The following is a 23,622-nucleotide window of genomic DNA, read 5'->3' on the forward strand; positions in this document are numbered from 1 at the left end:
CTTCTTGGGTAGGTATCCCACTGCTCTGGCAAATCTTGGTGATCATCCCATGGTACTGGCGTCTCCAATCCACTAGGATCTTCCGTTGCATCTAGGCTTCACCAGTAGCCTCTCACAGGCTATGTTCATGGTGCCAGGCCTCAACTCCTTTGCGTGACCCCTTCAGTCCTGGGCCATCAATTGCAACTGAGGCTGCACCTTCACCAATGGCCTTCCATGGCCTCTCACAGTGCCCAACCTCAGCTACTCTTCATGACCCCTTCATGCCTTCAAAACCAGTACCACCTGGGTGACTCTTACAGGTTACCAAGTACAGCTGCAGCACGAGGTACAACCTTGGCTATCTCTGGGACACAGCTTCTTTGTCCTCTCAGAAAATACTTCCCAGATTTCAATTCAGTGATGCTTGTCTCTTCTTAATCAGCACTAATTTCTTAGCTCCAGGTAACCAGCACCAACTGTCCCAGTAACCTCTTCTATTCTGGACTCTAAAGCCATAGCCATGTGGTGGAAGCTACTGAGTTCTGCTGCTTGCTGGGGCTGGAATATGGCCCTCTTGTTCTATTACACCATCACCAGCTTTCTTTTTCTGTTTTCTAACTCCCTCACTGCCTAAGTGAGGCTGTCTTGGAACTTGCTCTATAGATTGACCTTGAACTCAGAGATCTGTATGGCTCTGTCTCCTGAATGCTGGGATTAAAGGTGGTTAAGCTTTTTCTTCACCTAAACTTGCTCTGTCTTAGGCTGGCCTTGAACTCAGAGACCTGCTTGCCCTTGTCTCCTGGGATTAAAGGTATTTACTACCATGTCTGGGCCCATTATTACTAGGATAACTTTTTATAGCCACCCTTCCTCAAGATCTGGATCAAAAACCTGTGTCTTCCAGCCTCAAGATCTAGATCACAGGAGTGCCCTCCATTTCTGGACTATAGTTCATGCCAGATGTCGTCAGGTTGACAACCAAGATTAGCCATCACAATCCACCCCTTGTCAACTTGACACAAATCATATCTTATGTCCAAATGAAACATTAACCAGGTAATAAATACACCTAACGTGATATAGTTGTCCCGTGTAGAATAGCAAATGCATCATAAATTTAGAATAGGTCAATGTCCCTTAGGAACATCCTTTTAGAATCTCAAGTTGAAATTGAAAGAAACACAAATATCTATACAAATGTGTTCTTAACAAAACAAAACAGAGGCATTCATACCACTTTATAATCCTCGTTTCTACAACTGGTCATGTGGCCTTAAGCACCTCAGCACGTTTTCGTTCTTTTCCTGGAGGAGTGACCCATACGTTCATTCCTGATGGGTCTAAGCCCTTTGTCATCCTGCCTGGATTAGGCTGTTGTAGTTTCCCATTGACATTAATCACAGGACATGGTAGTACTAAGAGACGCCCTAAGGAATCTCCTGCACTCCAGACATAACTCTTCTTTTTTTTTTTTTTTTTAAAGAAGAATGGAACTTAAATCTTTATTTACAGGACACGACAGGGTACGAAATTCCACATAGAAATAAACTCAGAGGACAGCTTCATAGAGTATGTACAGTTTATAACTGTTCAAGTATAGTTTCTTTTGTAAAAAGTGCTACAATAACAAACCACATTTAAAAAGAGTTCTTAGTAGAGAAACAGTAAGACAAATTTATGAGAACACAGCACAGCACAGCACATAGCTAACAACTTTGTGCTTTGGCTGGACATTAGAAGTTAAAGGTCCCGGGAGCTCCATCCTGAACTTGGAAGGCGAAGCCTTCAGAGGTAGTTTCTGGCACCACATTTTGATCTTCCTCTTCCTCCACTGAGAAGTACTTCTCAATTAGGTTCAACGAGGCCTTGTACACAGACTCGTTCTCATGGCTCTGTAGGGCTTCAATTTTATCCAAGCCTCCACACTCTTCAATCATTATACTGAGTTTTTCTGTCTCACCTAGTTTCTCTGCAGCCTGAAAGATATTTGAAATAGCATCAAGAATAACCTGAATAATTTTGGTATCTTTTGCACTCAAGAGGTTCATCAAGGGTTCTATTATTCCACAATGAACCAGATACACAATCTGTTCAACAGTCCCGCCGCTGGTGTAGTTGGTTATAGCCCATGCGGCTTCCTTCTGTGTCTTAAAGTCTGCCTTAGAGAGGACACCAATGAGAAATGGGACGAGGCCGTGATTCACCACTTGCTGTATCTGGTCCTGGCGCCCGGCGGTAATGTTCGACATTGTCCATGTGGCCTCCTTCTGAATATTAGTTTTGGGGTTTGTCAGCAGGCTGGGAAAGACTGCAAGTGCCCCTGCATCGATCACTTTCTGAGTCTGTTCATCTGTTCCGGTGACAATATTCCCTATGGCTCTCAGTGCCGGCGTCACAATGGGCAGTTCAGTAGCTCCTAGAAGCTTCACAAGTTGGGGAACAACTCCCTTCTTCACAACCATCTCGATGCGCTCATTCGGCCCATCAGTCAGATAGGAAATGGCCCAGCAGGAGTCTGCTAATACTTCTGGATCGTTGTGGTGTAGGAGTCGAACTAGAGTAGGAAGGATCTGCTCAACAGCATCTAAGGGGGGTGCAGGATTCTTGTTCCGACAGAGGTTTGAAAGTGTCCAGGTAAGATTCCGCAAGTAACCACATGCCAAGGATGACAGATCAGGAACTGCGAGAAGTGCCAACAGTGGGTCAATTGCACCATGTTTGATAACCAAGTCTCGGAAAACTGAGCCATCACCTGCAATGTTTCCAAGAGCCCACACAGCTTGCTCGCTGATGTGAGCATGGGGCGACGCCAAGAGAGAAATAAATGCTGGGATAGCACCTCCATCCACCACAGCTTTGGTCTGTTCGGATGTTCCAGAAGCAATGTTGGTGAGCGCCCAAGCAGATTCAAACTGAATGGGACTACAATCCGTTTTGCCCAAGAAGGACACAAATTTTGGGATCAAACCAGCCCGGATGATGTTGTCTATAGGAGGCTGCTTCTCTCTTGAAAGCAGTTTCCGAGCAGCTTGAGTAGCTTGGAGCTGGCTTTCCAAATTGTTACTGTTTATGCCTTTAACAATGTCCTCAACAGACCAATTTACAGTACCCTGGTTGTTTCGGTTTTCCTGTAGTGGAGAAGTAGCGTCATCAGGGAATGAGCTGACGTTCCTCCTTTTCAGCATCTGGTCATCTTTTTTAGCTTTCCTAAGTTCCACATTAACCTCTATTCGGCGGCGCCGCATTTCTGTACTGTCTTTCCCCTTGTTCTTGAATCTGTTAAGCCGGGCAGCTGTTGAGTTAGCATTCTCATTGGTGGACATGGTTGCTGCAGGAACAAGGAGGAAGGAAAGCTGCACAGCCGGTTCAGACTTCCACGAAAGTCGGTGCAGGGCTCTCAAGCTGCGGGTCGGCGGCTGTCGAAACGTCCACTAGCCCTCAGCCCTCAGACTTTGTGTCGACATAACTCTTCTTACCTCCATTGTGGAAAGGCAATCCAATTTCCCCATAGTAATCTGGATCTATCACCCCTCCTAACACTGTTACTCCTTTCTTTTTTTTTTAAAGAAATATTTATTTGTTTTGTTTTTTTATGTAAATACACAGTCATTGTCTTAAGACACACCAGAAGAGGACATCAGATCCCATTACAGATGGTTGTGAGCCACCATGTGGTTGCTGGGAATTGAACTCAGGACCTCTGGGAGAGCAGTCATTGCTCTTAACCCCTGCACCATCTCTCCAGCCCCTGTTACTACTTTCTTAGTTTAAGGGCATTAGAAGCCCAAAAGGACCAGGGGGAAGTCTGATCTTCCAGTACAATGGAATGTTTGTTGTGGCCCCTGGTGGGAGCACTCCCCACTCCTGGTACCAACTTCTGGCTTAGTTCGATTTTTAGTTCTGTGAACAGACACCATGACCAAGGCAGCTCTTATAAGAACAACAGTTAATTGGGGCTGGCTTACAGGTTCAGAGGTTCAGTCCAGTATCATCCAGTTGGGAACATGACAGCGTCCAGGCAGGCATGGGGCTGAATGAGCTGAGAGTTCTACATCTTCATCCAAAGGCAGACAGAAGACTAGCTTCTTGGCAGCTAGAAGAGTCTCCAAGCCCACCCCCACAGTGACACACTTCCTCTAACTTAATTATTATTCGTGTATATGTGTGAGTGTCTGCATGGGGTTATTCCACATGTGGGCAGAGGCAAGATGAGGGTGTCCAGTCCCTTAAAGCTGAAGTTACAGGTGGTTGTGAGCTGTCCGACATGGGTATTGGGGCTGGGTCCTTTAGGAGAACAGCAAGTGCCCTTAAACCTTAAGTTATCTTTCCAGCCTGCTTTTTTTTTTTCTTTTTTTTTCGGAGCTGGGGACCGAACCCAGGGCCTTTGCTCTACCACTGAGCTAAATCCCCAACCCCCTTTGTAAGTTTTAAAGTTGTGATTTATACTCTCCTTTTCATGTGTGTGTAATATTCCCAGCGCCTTTCGCTTCCCTTCTCCAGTGCAGGTTACAGTTTAGATCGTGGTTGGGGCGTAGCCTTATTTTAGCCCCTTGTTCTCTTTTTATGAATTAGCTTTTTATACAACGCGACCTTGATCTTTCTTCTGCTGTTCTTTCTACGTAAACCTTGTTTTCTTGAACTCTTTTCAGAAGACGTGCTTTAGTTGAAAGGCATAGCTCAGCAGTCAGAAAAGCTGGCCTCACTGGGTTCCTGCATCCGAGGTTTCCTGGCTCAGTTCTGCAGCCTGGATTCTCTTCCTTCACCTCTGCTGACACAGTCCAGCTTGACTTTACTTCCGCTTCCCTAGTGAGGAGCACTGGCCCTTCAGTCTCAAGAGTTCTCAGGGAATAGACTGCTTTACCGCTCCATCCTCACGGTGGGCTTCATATTCTCACCAGACTGGGAGCTGCTATCATGTTGGTTGCTGTGTTCCCCAGTGACTGTCTGGGCTACTTGGGGCCTTTCCTGTGTCTAGCGCCAGTAGACTCATCCTGCTCCACTCTGCTTCTTCCTGCACAGGACCGACAGCATGCAAGTCCCTGATCCCCCCTTCTGCTAATATTTTAAAGTTTATGCTAGTGTTCATGACTATATATGACTTGTTTTATTATGCATTCATGGGTATCTCTGTGTGTGTACATACGCGTGGGTGCTCATGGAGGTCAGAATGCATCAGATCCCCTAGAGCTGGAGTTCCAGGTGACGGTTATCCCCCAACCCCATATGAGTACTGGGAACTGACACTGGTCCTCTACAAGAGATGCAAGCTCTCTTGACTGCTAAGCGCTCTCTCTAGTCCTATGAGCTGTATCCTTATCACAAACATTGCCAAGTATGTTAGCTTTCTTATCGGATTACTCTTTTTGTGAAGGGTGCTAATAGAATGTCAAACTCTGCTTCTTTCTCGGCTGTCTTTCCAGAACCTTCTTTGGCTTTAAAAAGTTGATGGATGTCTCTAAATCTCTTGGAGGACACTATGTGTCTTAGTCACTGTGCCACTGGTGTGAAGACACATTATGACCAAGGTGACTTATTGAAGAAAACATTTAACCGGGGGCTGGCTTACAGTGCAGAGGGTTAGTCCATCATCATCATGGCAAAGAACACGGCAGCAAGCCAGCAGCCATAGTAGCGGAGGAGGAGCTGAGAGCTTACATCATTCACAAGGAGAGAGGTGGGAAGTCAGGGGGAGAGAGGGGGAGGACTGGCATGGGCTTCGAAACCTCATAGCCCACCCTCAGAGATACACCTCTTCTAACTAGGCCACACCTCCTCATCCTTCCTAAACACTTCACCAACTGGGAACTAAATATTCAAATACATGAGCCTTACTGGGGCCTTCTCAGTTTAAACAATATGCGATGTGTATGCATTTTATTTAAATTAATAAAGTCTTCCTGTTTCTAAACAGCAAAGGGAAATCTCTGAGCATCCCTGGAGGAATTTGTATAAGGTATGAATTGTCCTAAACCAAAGTCTGGGAGCAGACATCCACGAGCTTGGGACTGAGGGCAGTGGGCTCCCTGCAGGCGGCCCTGAGACAGTGCGGCTGAACAGGGGAGTAGGCTGACTCTTGGAGGCACAGCAGGAGACAGATGCATATGAGTCCTTCCACAAGCCATCCTTGAAACAGAAACTGCACACTGCTGTAGGCCAAGTTTGAATCCAAATGTGTTGGAGGAGTTTATTCGCACATTTCTCAAACCACAGGTCACATGTCTGTGTTTCTTCAAATTCCTTAAGAAATCAAATCATGTGGGAAGGACAGTTGTTTTTATTTATTCCTCCATTTCAATGGGTTTCTCGTTAGCAGTAAGGGGCCTTTGACATGTTGGACTTCCCGCTTACTCATGTGTAGGTCATATGTCCTAAGGCCTCTGAAATTAGCCATTAATACAGAAGCTTGTCACCCAGCACAGACATTTAAGGTAGAAAAACAGAACAGTATATTTGACTTATTCTTCCAAAGTGGGTTGCGAATCTTGTCTAGTCAGTGACCAGTTACATATTTTAGAATACTAGAATCAACAGACCTCGGATGCTTGTGTCAATGTCTGTTCTTCTGAACTTCCTCTTAGTGTAGTGTGAGGCCCGATCCTTAGCTGAGAATCTCCGTACAACACTACTTACATTGTACCTATCGCTAGGAGTCTGAAGACAAAGCTCAGGGGGAATTTGTCTTTATGAGTTTTGGACCAATGATGATGCTGCAGACTACACTAAAGTTGTGTACAACTGGTCACTTTCTCCTGAGCTCCAAGACCCTGCTGCACACCTGCTGCTGCACACCTGCTGCTGCACACCTGCTTCTGCACACCTGCTGCTGCACACCTGCTGCTGCACACCTGCTGCTGCACACCTGCTGCTGCACACCTGCTGCTGCACACCTGCTTCTGCACACCTGCTGCTGCACACCTGCTGCTGCACACCTGCTGCTGCACACCTGCTGCTGCACACCTGCTGCTGCACACCTGCTACTGCACACCTGCTTCTGCACACCTGCTGCTGCACACCTGCTGCTGCACACCTGCTGCTGCCAATTTTCTTTTCTGTTTAAATTTTTTCTTTCTTTTTTTGTGGTGGGGCGGGGATGCCTTTTTGAGACAGAGTTTTACCATGTAGATGTCCTGGAACTCACACTGTAGACCAGGTTGGCCTCAGACCCATAGAGATCTGCCTGTCTCTACTTCCTGAGTGTTGGCATTAAAGGCATGAGCCACCACTGCCCAGCCTTAAGTTTTTTCTTAATGAAAATTCTGTATTTACAGAGATCCATTAAAGAACATAAAAGTAGTTATTTCTAGAATTCAAAAACGTAATTAAGTCTATTCCAGTGTAAGTTTAAATGACTTTTACAGAACACCAGTCCACAGACCATCTAGATCACTACTAGTCCCCAAAGACCTAGGAATATATGCTCTGTCTTATTCCCTCTAAGTCCACCGCATGATTTCCATTCATTCGTTAAAAACATCCATAACATTATCCAAGCTTCCCCCATCAGTCATCTACTAAAGTACAACCTGCTAGACAGAGGGACGTTTTTCATGTAGTTATCAGAGTAGAGACCACTAGGACTGTATTATGTGCTTCCAATGCACAAGGTACCATGGTAAGTCATGTAGGGCCTGCTTTCAGAGTAATTAATTCCTGCTAAATGCAAATCTTACAACTGGTATTTGTGAAGTACGAAATGTCAAAATTGTGTATTTAAGTTCTTCCCATGAAGACACTGTTAATTGCTAAAATTTATATCGCTTAAGAGACCTATCCATCCCTCCCTGGCATCCCTCCTTGCAGTTACACTTTACCTGGGGAGGGGTTGGTGTTTCTCGAATTTAAACGTATGTGGATGATGTAGAGGGGTGGAGACACTTTAACAGGCTGTAGAAGAGTGAGGATGGAGCGAAGCAGCTGAACTAGGTTAGAGGGACATCGACGTCAGGGCTATCAGGAGACTTTGTTGTTTACTCTTTACATCAAGAAAGGAACGGTATGTTTTGTTTTGCTCATTTGTTTTTGTTGCAAGTGTATCATACACAGAAGGCCAGATGCAGGAGGAGAAGGACGCAGTAGATGAGGCTTTTCGAAGGACAGAGCCAGCTGGATGTTTGTTCAGTATTACGTTTTGGTTTTGAAATAAGAAGCATCCCGCGACACAGGAGTATTTGGGTTAAGACTCAGATCGATGAGAGAAGGTAGAGATTTATGTCAGCAGTGATGTGAAGACCAGGATCACGACAGTCTACAGCATGCACACTTACCTACTTTTCTAGCAACAAAACGTAGCGAGGAGTTCATAAAAACCCAGAAAGGATCCAGAAGAGCCTCAGAAATTATGTGGGGATGGAAGATGAGGTATCATAGAAGGGAGACTGAACAGTCACGTTCTGTGAAAAGGTGACACGTACGTATTGTGCCGTCAGGAATGGTTTTCACGTTGTCCAATGTGAAAACCAAAGAGTCCTTGGACTTTGAAAGAAGTGATTTTCGAACATACAAAGACCTTCTACTTTATCCTTAAGTTATGCTCCGTGCTTTGGAGTTATAAATACATCATACCAACAAGTATCAGAGGCAAACAGAATCAGTGCTGTAGGCCAAAGTATTCCCAGGGAGTGGTTAGGGAGATTGGAGCTGGCCAGCCTGTCTTCACTTGGTAAAGCCAATGTTTCCTCCTGCCTGGTGCTTCTTCCTTTGTCACAGTGGTCTGCTAAAGGAACAATTTAAGATTTCGCATGGTTGCACCAACCACAGCAGCTGACGAGAAGGCTTGGGGCTTCGTTTGGTTTATTGGATCCTTTCTACACTTTGGAGAAACACCATCTTGCAAATGTTGACGCTAACCTCCTGATACTTAAGTTTGGATGAGGAAGGTATTTAAGGAATGCAAACAACTGTCATCAATAAATAAACACACGAGATGCACGGCACACAAGATGCAATGTGACGTTAATATGTGGGATATGAGACTGGGTTGAGACTTCCGGGTCCTACTGTGCTTTGTGCTACTGTCCAGGGAGTGGCTTTTTGTTTTGTTTTATTTTTGTTTTGTTTTGTTTTAATAGGCAAACAGACACAGATAAACAAGACTGGACCAAGACATCTGTCTTCTTAGGCTGATAAGGTATTGCTTCAAACCCAAATTCTTGAAATACATATTTATTATTTATTTACAATTAGGTTGGTAAGTACAGGGGCTGAGAAAAGGATCAGTCTTCTCCGTTGTTTTGAACAAATTGTGTGTGTCTCTGCTCAGCCAGACAAAGCCTTTGCAGTTAAGCACACACTTAGCCTTCTTTGAAAGCAGGCGATTGAAATGTCATCCCTACTTGAGAAACTCCCTGGGCACCTCAGACTCCTGTGCCACCCCAAGCGACCAGCTGAGATGTACCTGGAATGTTTACTTATCTCCATTTTATTACCCTTAGTCCACAGGTTGGTTTATTATATAGGACACTGAGTCAGTGCATAATAGCACAGTATCTTTATACAAAGATAGCACAGTCCCCTCCACACCCCTTCATTTAACTTGTCAGCTAAAACAAAAAGCAGTGAGAAAAATTAGTTTGTAAATTCAAGATATTTTTACTTAAATTATTTGCAGCGACCTGGTGTTCCCTGAAGGTACAGATGGTATTTCTGTAGCCACATCATCAAACCGGGCAAGAGAAGGCAGAGCTTATAAAATCGGCTAGCAGATTTAAAGAGGACAATGCTGGTCCACTCTTTCCTTATAGTCTTGTTGCCCCTGAAGGCACTTTATTGACACTCTGTGTCATCTCACCCTCCTCAGGCTGACAGCCAACTGAAGCGCATTAAAGGAGGAAGCAACCTTGGGAGGCTTACTCTTGTCATGGCGGCCAACAACACAGGAAGTTCAGCTGTTCGAGCCCACCCACCCATTCCAACTACTCTTTTCAATAGTGCAGTCCACCCCGAGTTAAGTTCTGCTATGTAAAACAGCCTATGTTCAGCCGTGCTGGGGTCTCCTGGGAGGCTAACGGAAGTGGCAACTGCATTGTCGATGTGGCTTGGAAGAAAGAACGTAGAGATCAGTCTGGGAGTTGTAAATTCAAGTTTCAACATTGTGTAATTTTGAAGAAGCCGTTTCTCCCCTACATGTTTCATTTACTGACTCAAACTATCGAGTTTTTATCATATGCAGGATGAGAGGGAAAATTAAGATGTGTGGAACACTTATGTCTCCTTCAGGCTCACAGTTTACCCGGGGAGATAAAATTCACCTGCAGAACACTCATCTGGGAGGCAGAGCGCAGTGAAGTCGCAGTTGCTCTTTTATATATATAAACTTGTATCCTGAGCAAGACAAATGACTTCCTGCTGCAATAATCAGGAAGGCACTATAGAAGCCAGTTGAGCTCAGGATTAAAGGATGATTAAATTTCATTAAGCAGAGAACCGGGGGAGGGCAGTTCAAACGAGTGCCAGGCAGGAGGGAAGGTGCAAGAGCTGGAGTCTGTGAAGCTATTTTGGTGTGCTTTGACAGATGGCTTGTGTGGGTGGGCTGTGAGAGACAGGGCTAGTGGCCTGCTTCATCCCTGTCACACAGTGGGCACTTTAAGGTTTAGTTTCCACATCAGGGGGAAAAAGAATACGGAAAATACTTCAAAAGAGCCCCAGGATGAAAATCGGGAGACTATCACCACTTTGGAAATTGGAACGTTGTCACAGTTTTCTGGACTCTCTTGGCGCTATTACTGGGTGGATACATTGTCTTCAACTGTCTCACAGAAGAAACTTTGTCTCGACATGTTCCCAAGAGTTAAGAGGACACAGTGAACACTAAGAAGGAAAGGCAGTGGAAAACTAGCTCTGCTCTCCCCCACCTGGGAGCAGCTATGGAGTACAGTTAAACAGAACGCCCTTGCTAACAGCAGACAGGAGCCTCATCTTCCTCTAGTGCTTATTGCTCAGTAATCTAGAGCTTCAGAACAGGGCAGAGACGCTTGGGGGAGGTGCGAGCCGTGATCACCTGGGTTGAGCATGCAGCTGCCAGTCTCCAACATGGAGACGTGCAAGCAGAGGGTATGAGAACGCGGTTCAGTGTCAGACGGAAGGCTTGTTGTGGCATCCTAAGAGGAAGCCGCCGTGGGTAGAAGTCTCCAGCAAGGAGACTGGATGGGCGCTGAACCCCAGGGACATCCTCAGATCCTCAAAGCCCTGTGGTGTGCCTGCAGGGCAGGAGAGGCCAGGCAGCAGATCTCTCTGTTCCATGAAGGGTGCTGAACAGGAGGAAGTGCTCCTTCCTGTGCCAGTAACTTACCTGGAGCCAAATGATGTTGGCAGTTAGTCTCCGGGCAGGAAGGGCGTGCCTCCGCCACAGCTTCCTGAACGAATGAGTCTTGCTCTTTTCAACCCATGTCCTCTGCTCTTAGATTCCAGAGAGGACTCAGCCAGAACAGCCCTGTGCTTTCTAGATGAGAGTTGGCTTAGCAATCTCTCCCTTGCCTACTTCAGTCAGACTAGATGCCTGCTGAGACATCTCATGTCCGGGTCTCACAGGCTGTGGCTTCATTTGGTATTTATAATCTGTGGGTAGGTATGGGCTACTAGGTGGGCAGATTCATCAATGTGGCACTGTCCCCAAAGCCACATGATTAGTACCAACCTTCTGGGGAGTTTTTTTCTCCAGAAAATTCGGGTCAAAGTCCTGGGAAACAGAGCCTTCGGGACTCCACTTTCTCTCCTGAGCATGTTTGCTTTCTTAGTAAACACACAACTCTTCATCAGGTAGAGCTCATGGGAAGATGTGGGGAAGTGGAGACGGTGGCTGTGGGATTTGGAGCTGAAGTCTTTTCTAGACTGTAGATTCCTATAGCCTCTCCTCTGTGATTCAGTGGTGATCTCTGGTACACGGGGATCTTAAACTCCTCCTTCCAGCCCTGACCAGTTGCAGAGGAGAAAGTAGGTAGGAATGGGAGAAAGAGAGCATTTGTCCCTTGAAAACATTTGGGTGACAAAAGGACATCAGCTCGGGAAAATGATTTGCTATGTAAGGTCCCCTGCTTTGCCAAGCAATACCAGGACAGCTTCCTTTAAATCTGGAGGGGAAAAATACCTATTATACCCTTGTGTGCTTGCCACAACATTCTATCAGAATGATTGGCAGGTGCCAATGGTGTGTTTCTGCTACTACAAGTGGATGAGTTTCAGGAAAGTACTGTTCGCTGTATGAGAGTCTGTCAGTGGTCTATCACAGCGAAGGAACTTAGGTTAGGCCTAGCTCCTGACTGCAAGCAGACCAGGACAGAGTTCAGTGTTGAACTCTGAGTTCTTGAACTTGGCTGATATTTAACATCACAGCTACTTTGGTGGGATCAGAGTTGACCAAGACAGTGATTGAAAGTCTCCGAAAAACAGGTGAAGGTCTGAGCCTCAAGGTTGTAGATTTGCACGTTGCAGCACTCAGGAAGGCCAGTAATAATTAGGTCCCTTGAGTGATTAGAGTACCCATGCCTTCTTGTGGCTTCTGTTCATGTAGATTAAGGAGTTAGTGACGCGTGTGTATGCTGCCTAGGAGTATGCTGTGTTTGTTTATTTATAAGCTATTTTGTATAAGAGTGCACACATGTATGCACTAAATATTATTATCTGCCCTCAATTTCCACTAAGAAATGATTTTAGGAAGCATGTTTTTGTTTTGTTCTGAGACAGGGTTTCACCATGTAGCCCAGGCTAGCCTCAAACTCATGGTTCTCCTCCTTCAGCTTCATGGTTGTTGTGAGTATCCACACCGCCACGCTCAGCAAGGAGACACACCTTTTTGAACATTCATAGTTCATACAAGGCTTTGAGATGCACAGCTGTATGCCTTTATCCAAGATCCCCACTGGATATTTAAAAATGAGGGAGTACCGAATCCTGTGTGAGTGCTGTGATGTGGCAGCGGTTCGTGACTTTAATTTTTTCAAAACCTATATTTTAATGATGGCTGTTAAATGCTTTAACCTCCCTTGTAGCCCACCACCCACCAGAGGTACTGGGAAAGAACGGATATGGGGGAAGTGGACCTGTTCAGAAAGGTTCTTTGGAGCACCTCCTGTCTGTGCAGTCTGGAAATCCGCAGTTCAGTTCACAGGTTCGCAGCAGCTCCATCCACTCGCAAACGCTTCACGGACACACCAGCAGTCCAGTTCAGTAGAGTTGGGATAGCAAACACGGGTCAGCAGCGGTGGAACTGCCGAGCAGAGACAGCCTCAGGTCAGCAGGAAGGACCAGGAGGGATGTCAGGAGCTGCTCTCAGCTGTGCCTCTCTCAGGGAATCAAAGATCAGTAAAGAAGAGACCCACAAGCGTGGCACAGCTAGCTGTACCAGCAAGCCAAGCTCTGCCTCCATCACTCCATCGAGTCCTATTGATACCCTCCAAACAGTACGTGTCCTCCACGTGCCTTGCCTCAGCACATGCATCCAATCAGTGGCAAGAAACTGCAGCTCACCACCAGACCCTTTGGTGCATTTCTCTCTATGGAGTCCCACCTACATAATGTAAGGCAGACCAATACATGCATGTTGTCGGCAAAGAATCCTTCATCACATGTCCTTTCACATGCTTGCTTTAGCAGAACATCCTCTCTCCTGTGTTTGCTTCAGCGAAACGTTCTTTCATGAGTCTGCCTTAGCCCTTCACACCGGTATGCGCTTGAATGAGACACTCCTTCACATGTTTGCCCCAGCAAAACACCATCAAACCGACTTTCCAAAGAACCCATAAATTTCCACCTCAGTGGTTAGTCACATGACCGAGACAGCTGCTAAGTGACCAGGGACCAGGGAGTGTATGCAGCACGATATGTCAGGTACAGCAAATAGTTCATATGAAATGGGTGGAGTTGGCAATAGATTCTTATCACACTGCTCAGAACAATCCAGAATGTAAAACAGCGTTTCTGGAACTTCCCATTTATATTTTCAGGCTGATTCTGAGTAACTGAGACCCTAGAAATGGAAATGTTGGGAGAGGCGGCTACCAAGTGTGTAAGACTTGTTCATCCTTCAACATGTCTACCTTGGGAGAGTAATTAGATGGATAATAATTTAAACTCTGCTATGCACCTTTCCAAGACGTGTCTAACACCATTCCACAAAAGCACAGTTCAGAGGGAACACCGCAGAAAACAGGATGTTTGAGTACAGCTGTGGCCAGGTTTGCCTTGTATTTGACTATTAGATCAGAAAAGATATTTCTTTTAATGACTTTTCTCTTCCCAGATGACCCCTGTTTTGGTTCCTGGTTCACCATGAGTTTTCGATACTTATGGACTCCTTTCTTTGAGACTGCTTAGTGCATGCTGCTCTGTGATTATCCGTTTTCTGGAAAGATAGGACCCATATGGCAGGATTTAGTTACTAGGAACAGGGGAAAAAAATCACTATGGTCACACACAGGACAGATGATCTTCCTGCTTTCCCTAGACAAGGAGGCTTAGAGAAGGTGCTTTTGACTAACTGACTGAGTTCAGAGCTATGTAGCCAAGTGTTAGCAAACAGGTTTGCACTTCACAGTAGAGAATGCTACAACAGCCAGAGGGGACGCAAAACAGGACACTTTTTCCAAGAGGCTTAGTGATCTGCTCCTTCCCCTCACTCCGCCATCTACTCGTCCTGTTGTACCACTGTTCTGTCACACGCTCATTTGCTATCACCTAGTCAGCAAGCCTTCCACAGGGAAGAAAATCTTCCACATCTGCCTGAACAGTAAAATACATTGCAAAGTCCTGGCATTGCCCCGGAGTCTCTGCAGTCGGCAGCCTCATTGCTACAGGACAAAGCCGAGAGGTTGGGAGAGGGAGTGGTTAGCTATTGAGAGCTGCATAACCCCTTCTCAGAGCTGCACCATATCACCCTCAGATTATTTGAATGTATTTGGGTGCAACCACTTCGCCTGAAATTGTCCCCCAAGTGCTTGAAATGAAAAAAGAAAAGAACTGGCTACACGTAGCGAAGAAGAGTTAGCATTCTTAAAAGCTGGAAAAATGACCTCCAGATGCTCAGCACAGGGGAGGAGGCCTCTCCCTCTAGTTCTAAGCTGCCCACAGTGATCCCTAGTCTGGTCCCTCCCATCTGGACAGCTGCCCTGAGCCCTCTGGGAGGCTACCTTGGGAGACCGCCCGGGAGCTCAGACTGGCCCCAAATCCAAAGAAGGCAGGCAGGCCATCTGGAATGAATTGCCCAGATCAGCTCTGCTTCGCCCAGGCACCCCGGCAGCTTCTTGGGTCCATGAGAGGCTTGGATGGAATCCATCGAGCACCCAGACAGGCCTCTAGACAGCTCATCGACTCCTTTCAGAATCTGGATCCCAACAGAGGTACAGTTAGGCCTGCTAGTCATTTCCAAGTTTGACTTTCTCAGGAAGGACCAAGGTGTGCTCTGAGAGGCACTTTCCAGCAGCTCTTGGCCTAGAGACAAATAAAGAAGGGGAATGGTTTTGGCAGGAGGCCTCTCCCCGGTTCCTTTGTATTCCCACCACAATATGCCAAGCATCCAGCCAGCCCTGACAACTGACACTTATTTGGAAAGGATAGAGAAAATAATCTCACCCCATGACACTTTGGGGAGCCTCTCAGATGTGTCGACCTGTCTTTCTACACCCTCTCTACACAGTGCAAGGTCTGCTTGGGAGAAATGATTGGATAAAATCTGGGGGGAGGCGAAGGGGCTGGGAAGGCATTTGGAACTGTCCCTAAATCGAACTGTCAAAAGGATTGAGGCTTATTTTTTCTTCTTCTTCAAAATCATAAATCCCTGAAAACAATAGAGTTTTACAGTTTTTCTTCTAGAAACTATAGAAACTAGAAACTAGAAACAATAGCCACTTTGATGGTGTGTGAACAGTATTGAACTGCTTGCTCCTCCACAAAGCCCCACCTTCTCCCTCCCACCTTCTTTCTACTCCGTATTCATTTCTTCACTGATAAGGAACATGGATAGTTTTGGAGAACAGATTCCAAGGTAACCGAATCCAAGTTGAAGAGGAGAATCTACTGTGTCTCAGATCAGGTCAGTTCTCAAACGGCTAGAGTGGTGGTGGATCACAGGATCACCAGCACCACCACCTCAGAGTTGTCTAGAGACTTCCAGAATGTTTTGCAAACAGGAATGTTCCCGTCATGGCCCGTGTCCCCTCACAGTGCCCCCTCCCATGTCCCCAGCACTGCCCACTCTTCCCGTGTTCACCACCTGGCAGCACATGGCAGCCCAGAACTGAGAACTTGAGCTACACACAGTAGATGTGAATGGAGCGGGTCACACTGCTCGCCCATCTCCCCGTGTCACCACCTCCACAGCTGCACAAGAATACCGATATTTGGAGTGAGGAGCGGTGAAATTGTCTCACTGCAGACCAACTGAGCAGGGGAAGTCCTCTGTCTGCTCCATGGAAGGAACCCCTGTGTTTCTTTCGCGCCTCTGTGTCCCTCGGACTACTCAAAATGTCCCCAGACCCCCTCTTGTATGTTCTCCATCCCCTCCTGTCACCAGCCAGTTTGTTCCTTTGTGCGTGTGTGCGTGTGTGTGTGTGTGTGTGTGTGTGTGTGTGTTGTGTTGTGTCTTAGTTAGGGTTTCATTGCTGTGAAGAGACACCATGACCACAGCAACTCTTATAAAAGACAACATTTAATTGGGGCTGCTTACAGGTTCAAAGGTTCAGTCCATTATCATCTGGGCAGAAAGCATGACAGTGTCCAGGCAGACATGGTGCAGGAGATGCTGAGAGTTCTACTTCTTGTTCCAAAGGCAGCCTGCAGAGACTCTCTCTTCCTCGTTGGGCAGAGCTTGAGCACTAGCAACCCTCAAAGCCTATCTACGAAGTGACACATTTCCTCCAACAAGGACACAACCTCTTCTGACTAGGCCACATCTCTTAATAGTCTCACTCCCTGTGGACCAAGCATTCCAATCCATGAGTCTATGGCAGACCACTCCAGTGTGTGTGTGCTATGTGTGTGTGCAGTGTGTGTAATATGTGTGTGCAATGTGTGTGTAATATGTATGTGCAATGTGTGTGTATAATATGTGTGCAATGTGTGTGTGCTATGTGTGTGTGCAGTGTGTGTGATATGTGTGTGCAATGTGTGTGTAATATGTATGTGCAATGTGTGTGTAATATGTGTGTATAATATGTGTGTGCAATGTGTGTGTGATCTGTGTGTAGAGTGTGTGTAATATGTGTGTGCAATGTGTGTGTGTGATATGTGTGTGCAGTGTCTTGTGGTATGTGTGGGCAGTGTCTGTGTGATATGTGTGTGCAGTGTTGTATATGTGTGTAATATGTGTGCACAGTGTGTGGTATGTGTATACAGTGTGTGTGTGATATGTGTGCAGTGTGTATGTGTGTGTGTGATATATGTGCAGTGTGTGTAGTGTGCATGTCAATGAGTGCAGGTGTATATGTGCCAGAGTACATACGTGAGAGGCAGGGAAAACTTTCTGAAGTTGGTTCTCCCCTTCCACCATAGGACTGAACTCAGATCCTCAGGCCACAGGGTGGGTGTTTTTATCTGCTGGGCCATCTTGTCAGCCCAACCATTAATCCAGAATGAGTTAGCCATCTCTGTCCTCTTCTGGATCCAGGCAGGACATGGCTGCCAGTAGACCCTGTTTGCTCCTTCTTCATATTGAGGAGGATCACTCGAAGACTTGCTCTCTGGAGGAATCCTTTTTCCAGATCTCCAAGAACTGAAGGAATGTGGAGAGGGTGTGATGGCCCTGGGGACTGCTCCACTGCGGAAGTCAGTCCTTAAGGGGCAGGCAGTGGGCAGCTTGGGTTCCATGCCAGGTTGAGTCTGAGCTTTCCAGTTTGGTTGGCAGAGCATAGCCTAGGAGAATTAAGAAGCCGCTAGAGGTTCAGAGTCCTCTGCGTAGATGGATATCATGGAGAAGTTTGCTTGCCAGAAGTAAGACATAGCTATCAGGTTTGAGTACAGGTTAATGTCCCAACTCAAGAATGAGGTGAACATTCCAACCCAGGAATGGGACTAAGAAAAGGTCACCAGCACCAACAGCACCCCATCCAACCCCACCACTATCCAACACCGCTCCCACAATGGATGATCGTTCAGAGTAGAATTCTTCAAGAGAGGTGGGGCAATAAAGCGAAACATCAGGCACCAAGACCAACATGCACGGAGGCTGTAGAAAGAGTTATAGCTCAGAGCCAGTCGGCACTGCACAAGAGTCCTCGGATCCCGGGTTCACTGACTAACAAGGATAGCGGGGCAGTAAAGTAGATGCGAGGCTCTTAGAAGTGGACACCGGCTGTGGCAACTGTGTGACTCCGTGCTCTACTGGATAGTGGACGATGAACCAGAGTGGGCTATTTATGAGACCGCAGAGCCTATGTTGGAATAGAGAAAGCAGAGGAGGAGAAGCAGGGGTGTGTGGGATTGGTCATCCTCAGTCACAAAGGACAAAGCATTTATGATTAAAATAGCATCTTGCTATTTTAATTCTGGTCTTTTGCCAGCCTGAAGTGGTAGAGGAAAATACCAAAATGAGAGTCCAGAAATCTCTGAGTTACTCTGGCTGAAGCCAGTCACCAGTTTAGGACTCCTAGACATGTCTTTTTATCAACTGTTGGGGGAGGGGGTGTTATCCTTGTTTGTAAAAACCAGGAGGTTGAGCTAAACTAAAGGTTTTTAAAGCATCCTCTTCAAACCGGCAGTACCAGTGTCACCCGGTGGCTTATGGGAAATGTAAGTCCTTAAACCCTACCTTAGTTCTACCAGATCAGAAACACGGGGACTGACCCCTGGAAACCTGCGCTTTAATGAGTCTCCAGGTGGCTCTGAGCCCAGCAAAGTCCTAAACAATTCTGCATCTGCATGCCCAGATGCCTCTGCATCTGCTAGAAAAGATGAAAGCATGACACCCCACCCCTGCTCCTGAACACACAGATACCCCCAGAGCAGGTCTCAGCACACGGCCTTTGTCCCCAGTCTGTTGCTCTGCCAGGGTTGGATAAATGCTGTAGCCGGCCAGTTAGAGATATGCTGCACTCCGTCTCCTTTACCTCCTGCCCAATTAGCCAGAGGTAAGTTAGAGAGATTTACTCTCTCTGCAAACAAGGTCGCAACCTGAGGTTGTCATAGAAGCCAGTTTCCACCCTGGCAGCTCCCCTGGAGCAGCGGATTGGCTAGTAGGCAGATGGCTCCGCCTAGCAGCAGGGATTTGATAGGCAAGGCGTGCGGGGAGAGCCAAAGGGGAAGACTAGTTCCGCTGAGCCTGCTGCCTTCTGCTTACAAAAATTTATAAGTCTATTTATAACCTGTCTTGCTCCACAAAGGATTTCAGGCGGCTGCCTTCCTTGTTGGAAAATCCTTGACGCCAATACTTGGCGTCCGACACCAAGGACTTCCTGGTCCGGAGCAGGGGGCCAAGCCTTTGTTCATGTGGTCTCAGAGCACATAATGGGTACCCTAAGTGTGGAGGGTAGATATTCATCTTCCTGCCCCTGTCTTCACAGAGGATGCAGTCGGCATCTTGTCTGCCCTCATTTTCAATGGTACAACCTGATGACTCCTGGTCCGCATCTTTTCTGTTTGGGTTAAATATAAGTAAGATCCATCAGGAAAAGGTCTCAAAGCCCAGTTGGAGGACTGATTGCCAGAGCTCTGTACACACAGGGCATTCTCTGCCTTTGCTCAGCCTCTCTTCCTCAGAGGAAAATGCTGACTGCTCAGTCATTGAGTGGACTCACGCTTGGAGTCAGTTTGGATTTTGAGGGGTCCGTTATATCCACAGCATGCTTAGAGAGGCAGCGTCATAGTAAATGCTCAAGAACCGTTACCTTAAATAAACAGAGTACCCACCAGTGGCCTGGGTTGACACTAGCGCGTCTTAGGAAGCCATTGATGAACTAGATGCAATGGGGCAGAGATGATTGATCACCGTGAAGCAGAGCCCCAGACTCTGGCCTTGCTTTACTTCTTCCACGGATCTTCTTCGCCTAGAGCTGAGTTCAACAGCTAAGTTATTTGGCCTCAGCTCTTTCAGAGGGGGAGATTCTAGTTTTTAACAGATCTCCCCACAGGAGGCTCAGAAAGAGAGAGGCTCAGTGAGAAATAGCCAGAGTTACTAACACACGGAGACAGCCACATGCTTTGACGCCGGCTGAGCGCCTCTGTGAAAGGCTGCGGTATTCGGGCTCCCTGAGTCCTGGCTCCTCGGACTTCAGCCAGGCCAGGGCTCTGACACATGCTCTGCCCCCACATGGCTTCCCTCTCGCGCCTCTATCTGTCGCTGCATACCTCCGCCCTGGCTGCTTGCACACGATGTCCTCTTTCAGAATCTGACCAACCATGACAAAAATTGACAGGAAACAGCCAAGAGCAAAGGCTAGACAGGACGCTTCTGAAGAAGAGTGGCTTAGCTTTCTAAATATCAAGACTCACAGTTAGTAGCGTTTGGGTGGTTTTTCTTATATTGAGCTGGTGGACACAGACTTAAAAGGCGGGTGCAGAGCAAACACTCTTTTGTAACCCAGGCTCCATTGTTCTGTTTGCATTTTGGTAGATATAAGAAGGAATATGACGATGAAGAGAATGCATTCAGCAGTAGAAATGACAACTTTGTTATCAGTGCAGGGATGAAGTAGCACACAAATGACAGAGGGGACACTAGAGGTGGCTTTAGGGGGTGGTGATCATAGTGGGTGGTGGCTGTAGGGGGTGGTGGCTGTGGGGTGGTGGCTCTAGGTGGTGGTAGCCATAGGGGGTGATGGCTATAGCAGGTGGCTATAGGGGGTGGCTATGAAGTGGTGGCTATAGGGATAGTGGTCATATGAAGTGGTGGCCATGGGGTGGTGGCTATGGGGTGGTGACTATAGGGGGATGGCTTCAGGGGGTGGTGGTCATACGGGGTGGTGGTCACAGGAGACAGTGGTGGTTAGAGGGGTGGTGGCTATAGGGGAGGTGACTATGGGGTGGTGGCTATAGGAGATAGTGACTATAAGGAATAGTGGCTATAGGGGACCGTGGCTTTCAATAAGTGGTCCTGGAAAGCTAGTTTTCTTAAACATAGAGAAAATAAAATGGATCTTTACATAAAGAAAGAGGATAAGAAAGCACAAATGATATAAATGCAGAGACAGAGATGGAGGTGATAAAACAACTTAAACCTACATTTACTTATTTATTTGTTTATTTGTTTGTTTGTTTGTTTATTCCATTGTTGTCCAGGGTGTCCAGCCTCCAGAACACTCAGTTCCCAATGTTTCCACAATCCCTTACAAAGGAGATGTTAATAAAAATAGAAATTAAGTTACTACCATCAAATACACTAGCCCCACTTTCCAGGATTCCTAGAGGTTGCCACAGGCCAGATAGCACTGAGACTTGTAAATTCTGCTTTTTCCAACATATGTCTATGGTAAGGCTTAATCTATCAGTTAGATACAGTAAACTATTGACAGTGATAAATAGGAATGAAATAACACAGTTAGACTATAATACAAGTTAAAATATTTACTTCTGAAATTTGTCCTTTAGCATTTTCAGATGACAGCTGACAGTTGGTAACTCAAGTGTAGGAACCAAAGCCATAGACAAAGAGAGCTACTATGACTGAAGAAGTCACCTAGAACCATGATCACTGCTAAAGGCCCCCCTCTCCATCCCAGAAAGTAAAGGACAAAGTAAAATGAAGCACTCCTTCCTTCCAAACTGCAGGCTCGGGGATGCACGCCTCTAACCCCAGAACCCAAAAGGTGGAGGCAGGCACGTCAACAGTTTAAGACCAGCCCAGGCTGCACCACCCTCCAGACCGCCCTCCAGACCGCCCTCCAGACCATAAATAAATAACTCGGATTGGACAGACACGCACATCCTTGACTGTCCTAGCATCGTTTTAGTTGTTCGAGGTAGCCTCTTGCCATTGGCTTGCATTATTTCTGTAAGACAGAGCAAGGACACAATCCCTCTGGAAGCCCAAGGTCAGACAGCTTGCAACAGCCATGCTCCCAGGATGACCGTCTTCCTCAGCACAGTGCCAAGCTGCACAGCGCCCTAGAAGTTTGTTGAATTACACAGAGCTGCTTGGCTGGCTGCTGGAGGAGGAGGCTGGGGGTGGGAACAGAGGGTGAGCAGCGGGGTGCAAGGTGCCAAAGAATGTGTGACCTGAGCTGTAACCAGTCCACAGTGGGTCTTCATCCATAAACCAGGAACAAGGCATGGCTTCAGGCATAAGAGCTTTCAAGTTCACTTGTCCTTTTTTTTGGAGTCTAGGATGGGGTCCCTCAGTAAGGGAGGGGACCTCTGATGGTGAAGACAGCAGGTTTTAGCAGCTTCCCAGACTCTCCTTCATCTAGATGGTCTGCGTAGCGAGGTCAGAATCGGGTTCAGAGCTATTTACTAATCTTAGCCTGGCCCTCAATGCTGGTAATGCTCTTGGAACTAGAGCTTGTGAATATAATTTCCTGTGGCTCATAAAAACCTTTACAAATCCCTAGGAAATTACGTAAGTGTGTGTGTGTGTGTGTGTGTCTGTGTCTGTGTCTGTGTCTGTGTCTGTGACTATGTGTGTGAGTGTGTATGTGAGTGTGAGTGTGTGTGAGAGTGTGTTTGTATGAGTGTGTGTGTGTCTGTGACTGTATGTGTGTGAGTGTATATGTGAGTGTGAGTGAGAGTGTGTTTGAGTGTGTGTGTGTGTGTGTGTGTTAGAGCTCTCTAGACTACTTTCGTGATTCAAAGATGTTCAAATTACAGCCCAGAGAGGCTCCTGGGTTTTCCCCAAGTCATTCTGCTCAGTGCAGGGCTGCTTTCTTATTTCTTTTGAAGAACTGAAATATTAAAACTGTCTCATTAATTTTAACGCTAAGCGGATACTAGCATCTCTGTCATCTAGTTTAGAGATTTTGTTCACGTCAGTTGATCTGTTTTCTAATCTGTGACATAGGGTAAATAATACTTTCTGGGATCACTGTAAGTTAATGTGTAGGACACACACACCTTCCCTCCCCAAACTAAAAACCAAACAAAGCAAACAAACACCCTCTTGGTCCTTATATCTTCCTCCCTGCCTTCATAACGAACCAAAGGTTACCAAATTCCTGCTCCACAGGCAGCCTAAATTCAGACCCACATTGCTGAGCAGGGTGAATGGAAATGTCCCAGTCAGCTGAGGTAAACCAAGGGCATTGCACAAGGGCGATGTGTGGGCTGGCGCGATGCTGGAAAAGAAAAGCCCTCCAAAGGGAAGCTAGAGACGGAAGCTAGAGAGGTTATTCCCAACAGTGCTGAAGGAGAGGCCTGCGGAGACAGAGGGTTGACAGGGACTGCAGAGAGCAGCTCCCGGGAATGTAGCCAGGAGTCTCAGTAAGCATAGACATTGGAGACTGGTGGCTTCCCCACAGCCCAAAGACCCTGGAGGAAAGGCAAAGGGGGCACGTGACTGTAGGTGTGCACGGTGAGCATGACATATCAGAAAACTGTGCTGGCAGCATGTCTGAGGAGACAGGCTGCCCCTCTGCCGCCACGTGAAGTAAGGGAGTGCACCAGAGCTCCTGAAGCCTGCGGGAAGAGGGACTTTAGTACCAGCCACCAATGTAGTGACTTAAAACTGTCCTGGGTTCACTGCCTTGCTGGTTATAGCCCCTGTGCCAAAGGTACGTGCAGTACACAGAG

General features: G+C 46.8%; 1 protein-coding gene and 1 long non-coding RNA gene across 2 annotated transcripts; one reads left to right on the top strand and one right to left on the bottom strand.

The window, feature by feature from the left end:
* Positions 1-1,438: 1,438 nt before the first annotated feature.
* Kpna2l1 (karyopherin subunit alpha 2 like 1) lies at positions 1,439-3,453 on the bottom strand. The gene has a single exon (XM_056985572.2). The coding sequence runs from the start codon at positions 3,303-3,305 to the stop codon at positions 1,716-1,718; it is 1,590 nt and encodes a 529-aa protein (XP_056841552.1). The 5' UTR covers positions 3,306-3,453; the 3' UTR covers positions 1,439-1,715.
* A 932-nt stretch (positions 3,454-4,385) lies between these two features.
* Positions 4,386-10,101, top strand: LOC134479310 (uncharacterized). Its single transcript, XR_010052458.1, has 2 exons — positions 4,386-9,109; positions 9,779-10,101. It is a non-coding gene; the product is annotated as an uncharacterized LOC134479310 (long non-coding RNA).
* The last annotated feature ends 13,521 nt before the right edge of the window (positions 10,102-23,622 follow it).

The sequence above is a fragment of the Rattus norvegicus genome, chromosome 6 (genome assembly GCF_036323735.1).
Source record: "Rattus norvegicus strain BN/NHsdMcwi chromosome 6, GRCr8, whole genome shotgun sequence".
Lineage (NCBI taxonomy): Eukaryota > Metazoa > Chordata > Mammalia > Rodentia > Muridae > Rattus > Rattus norvegicus.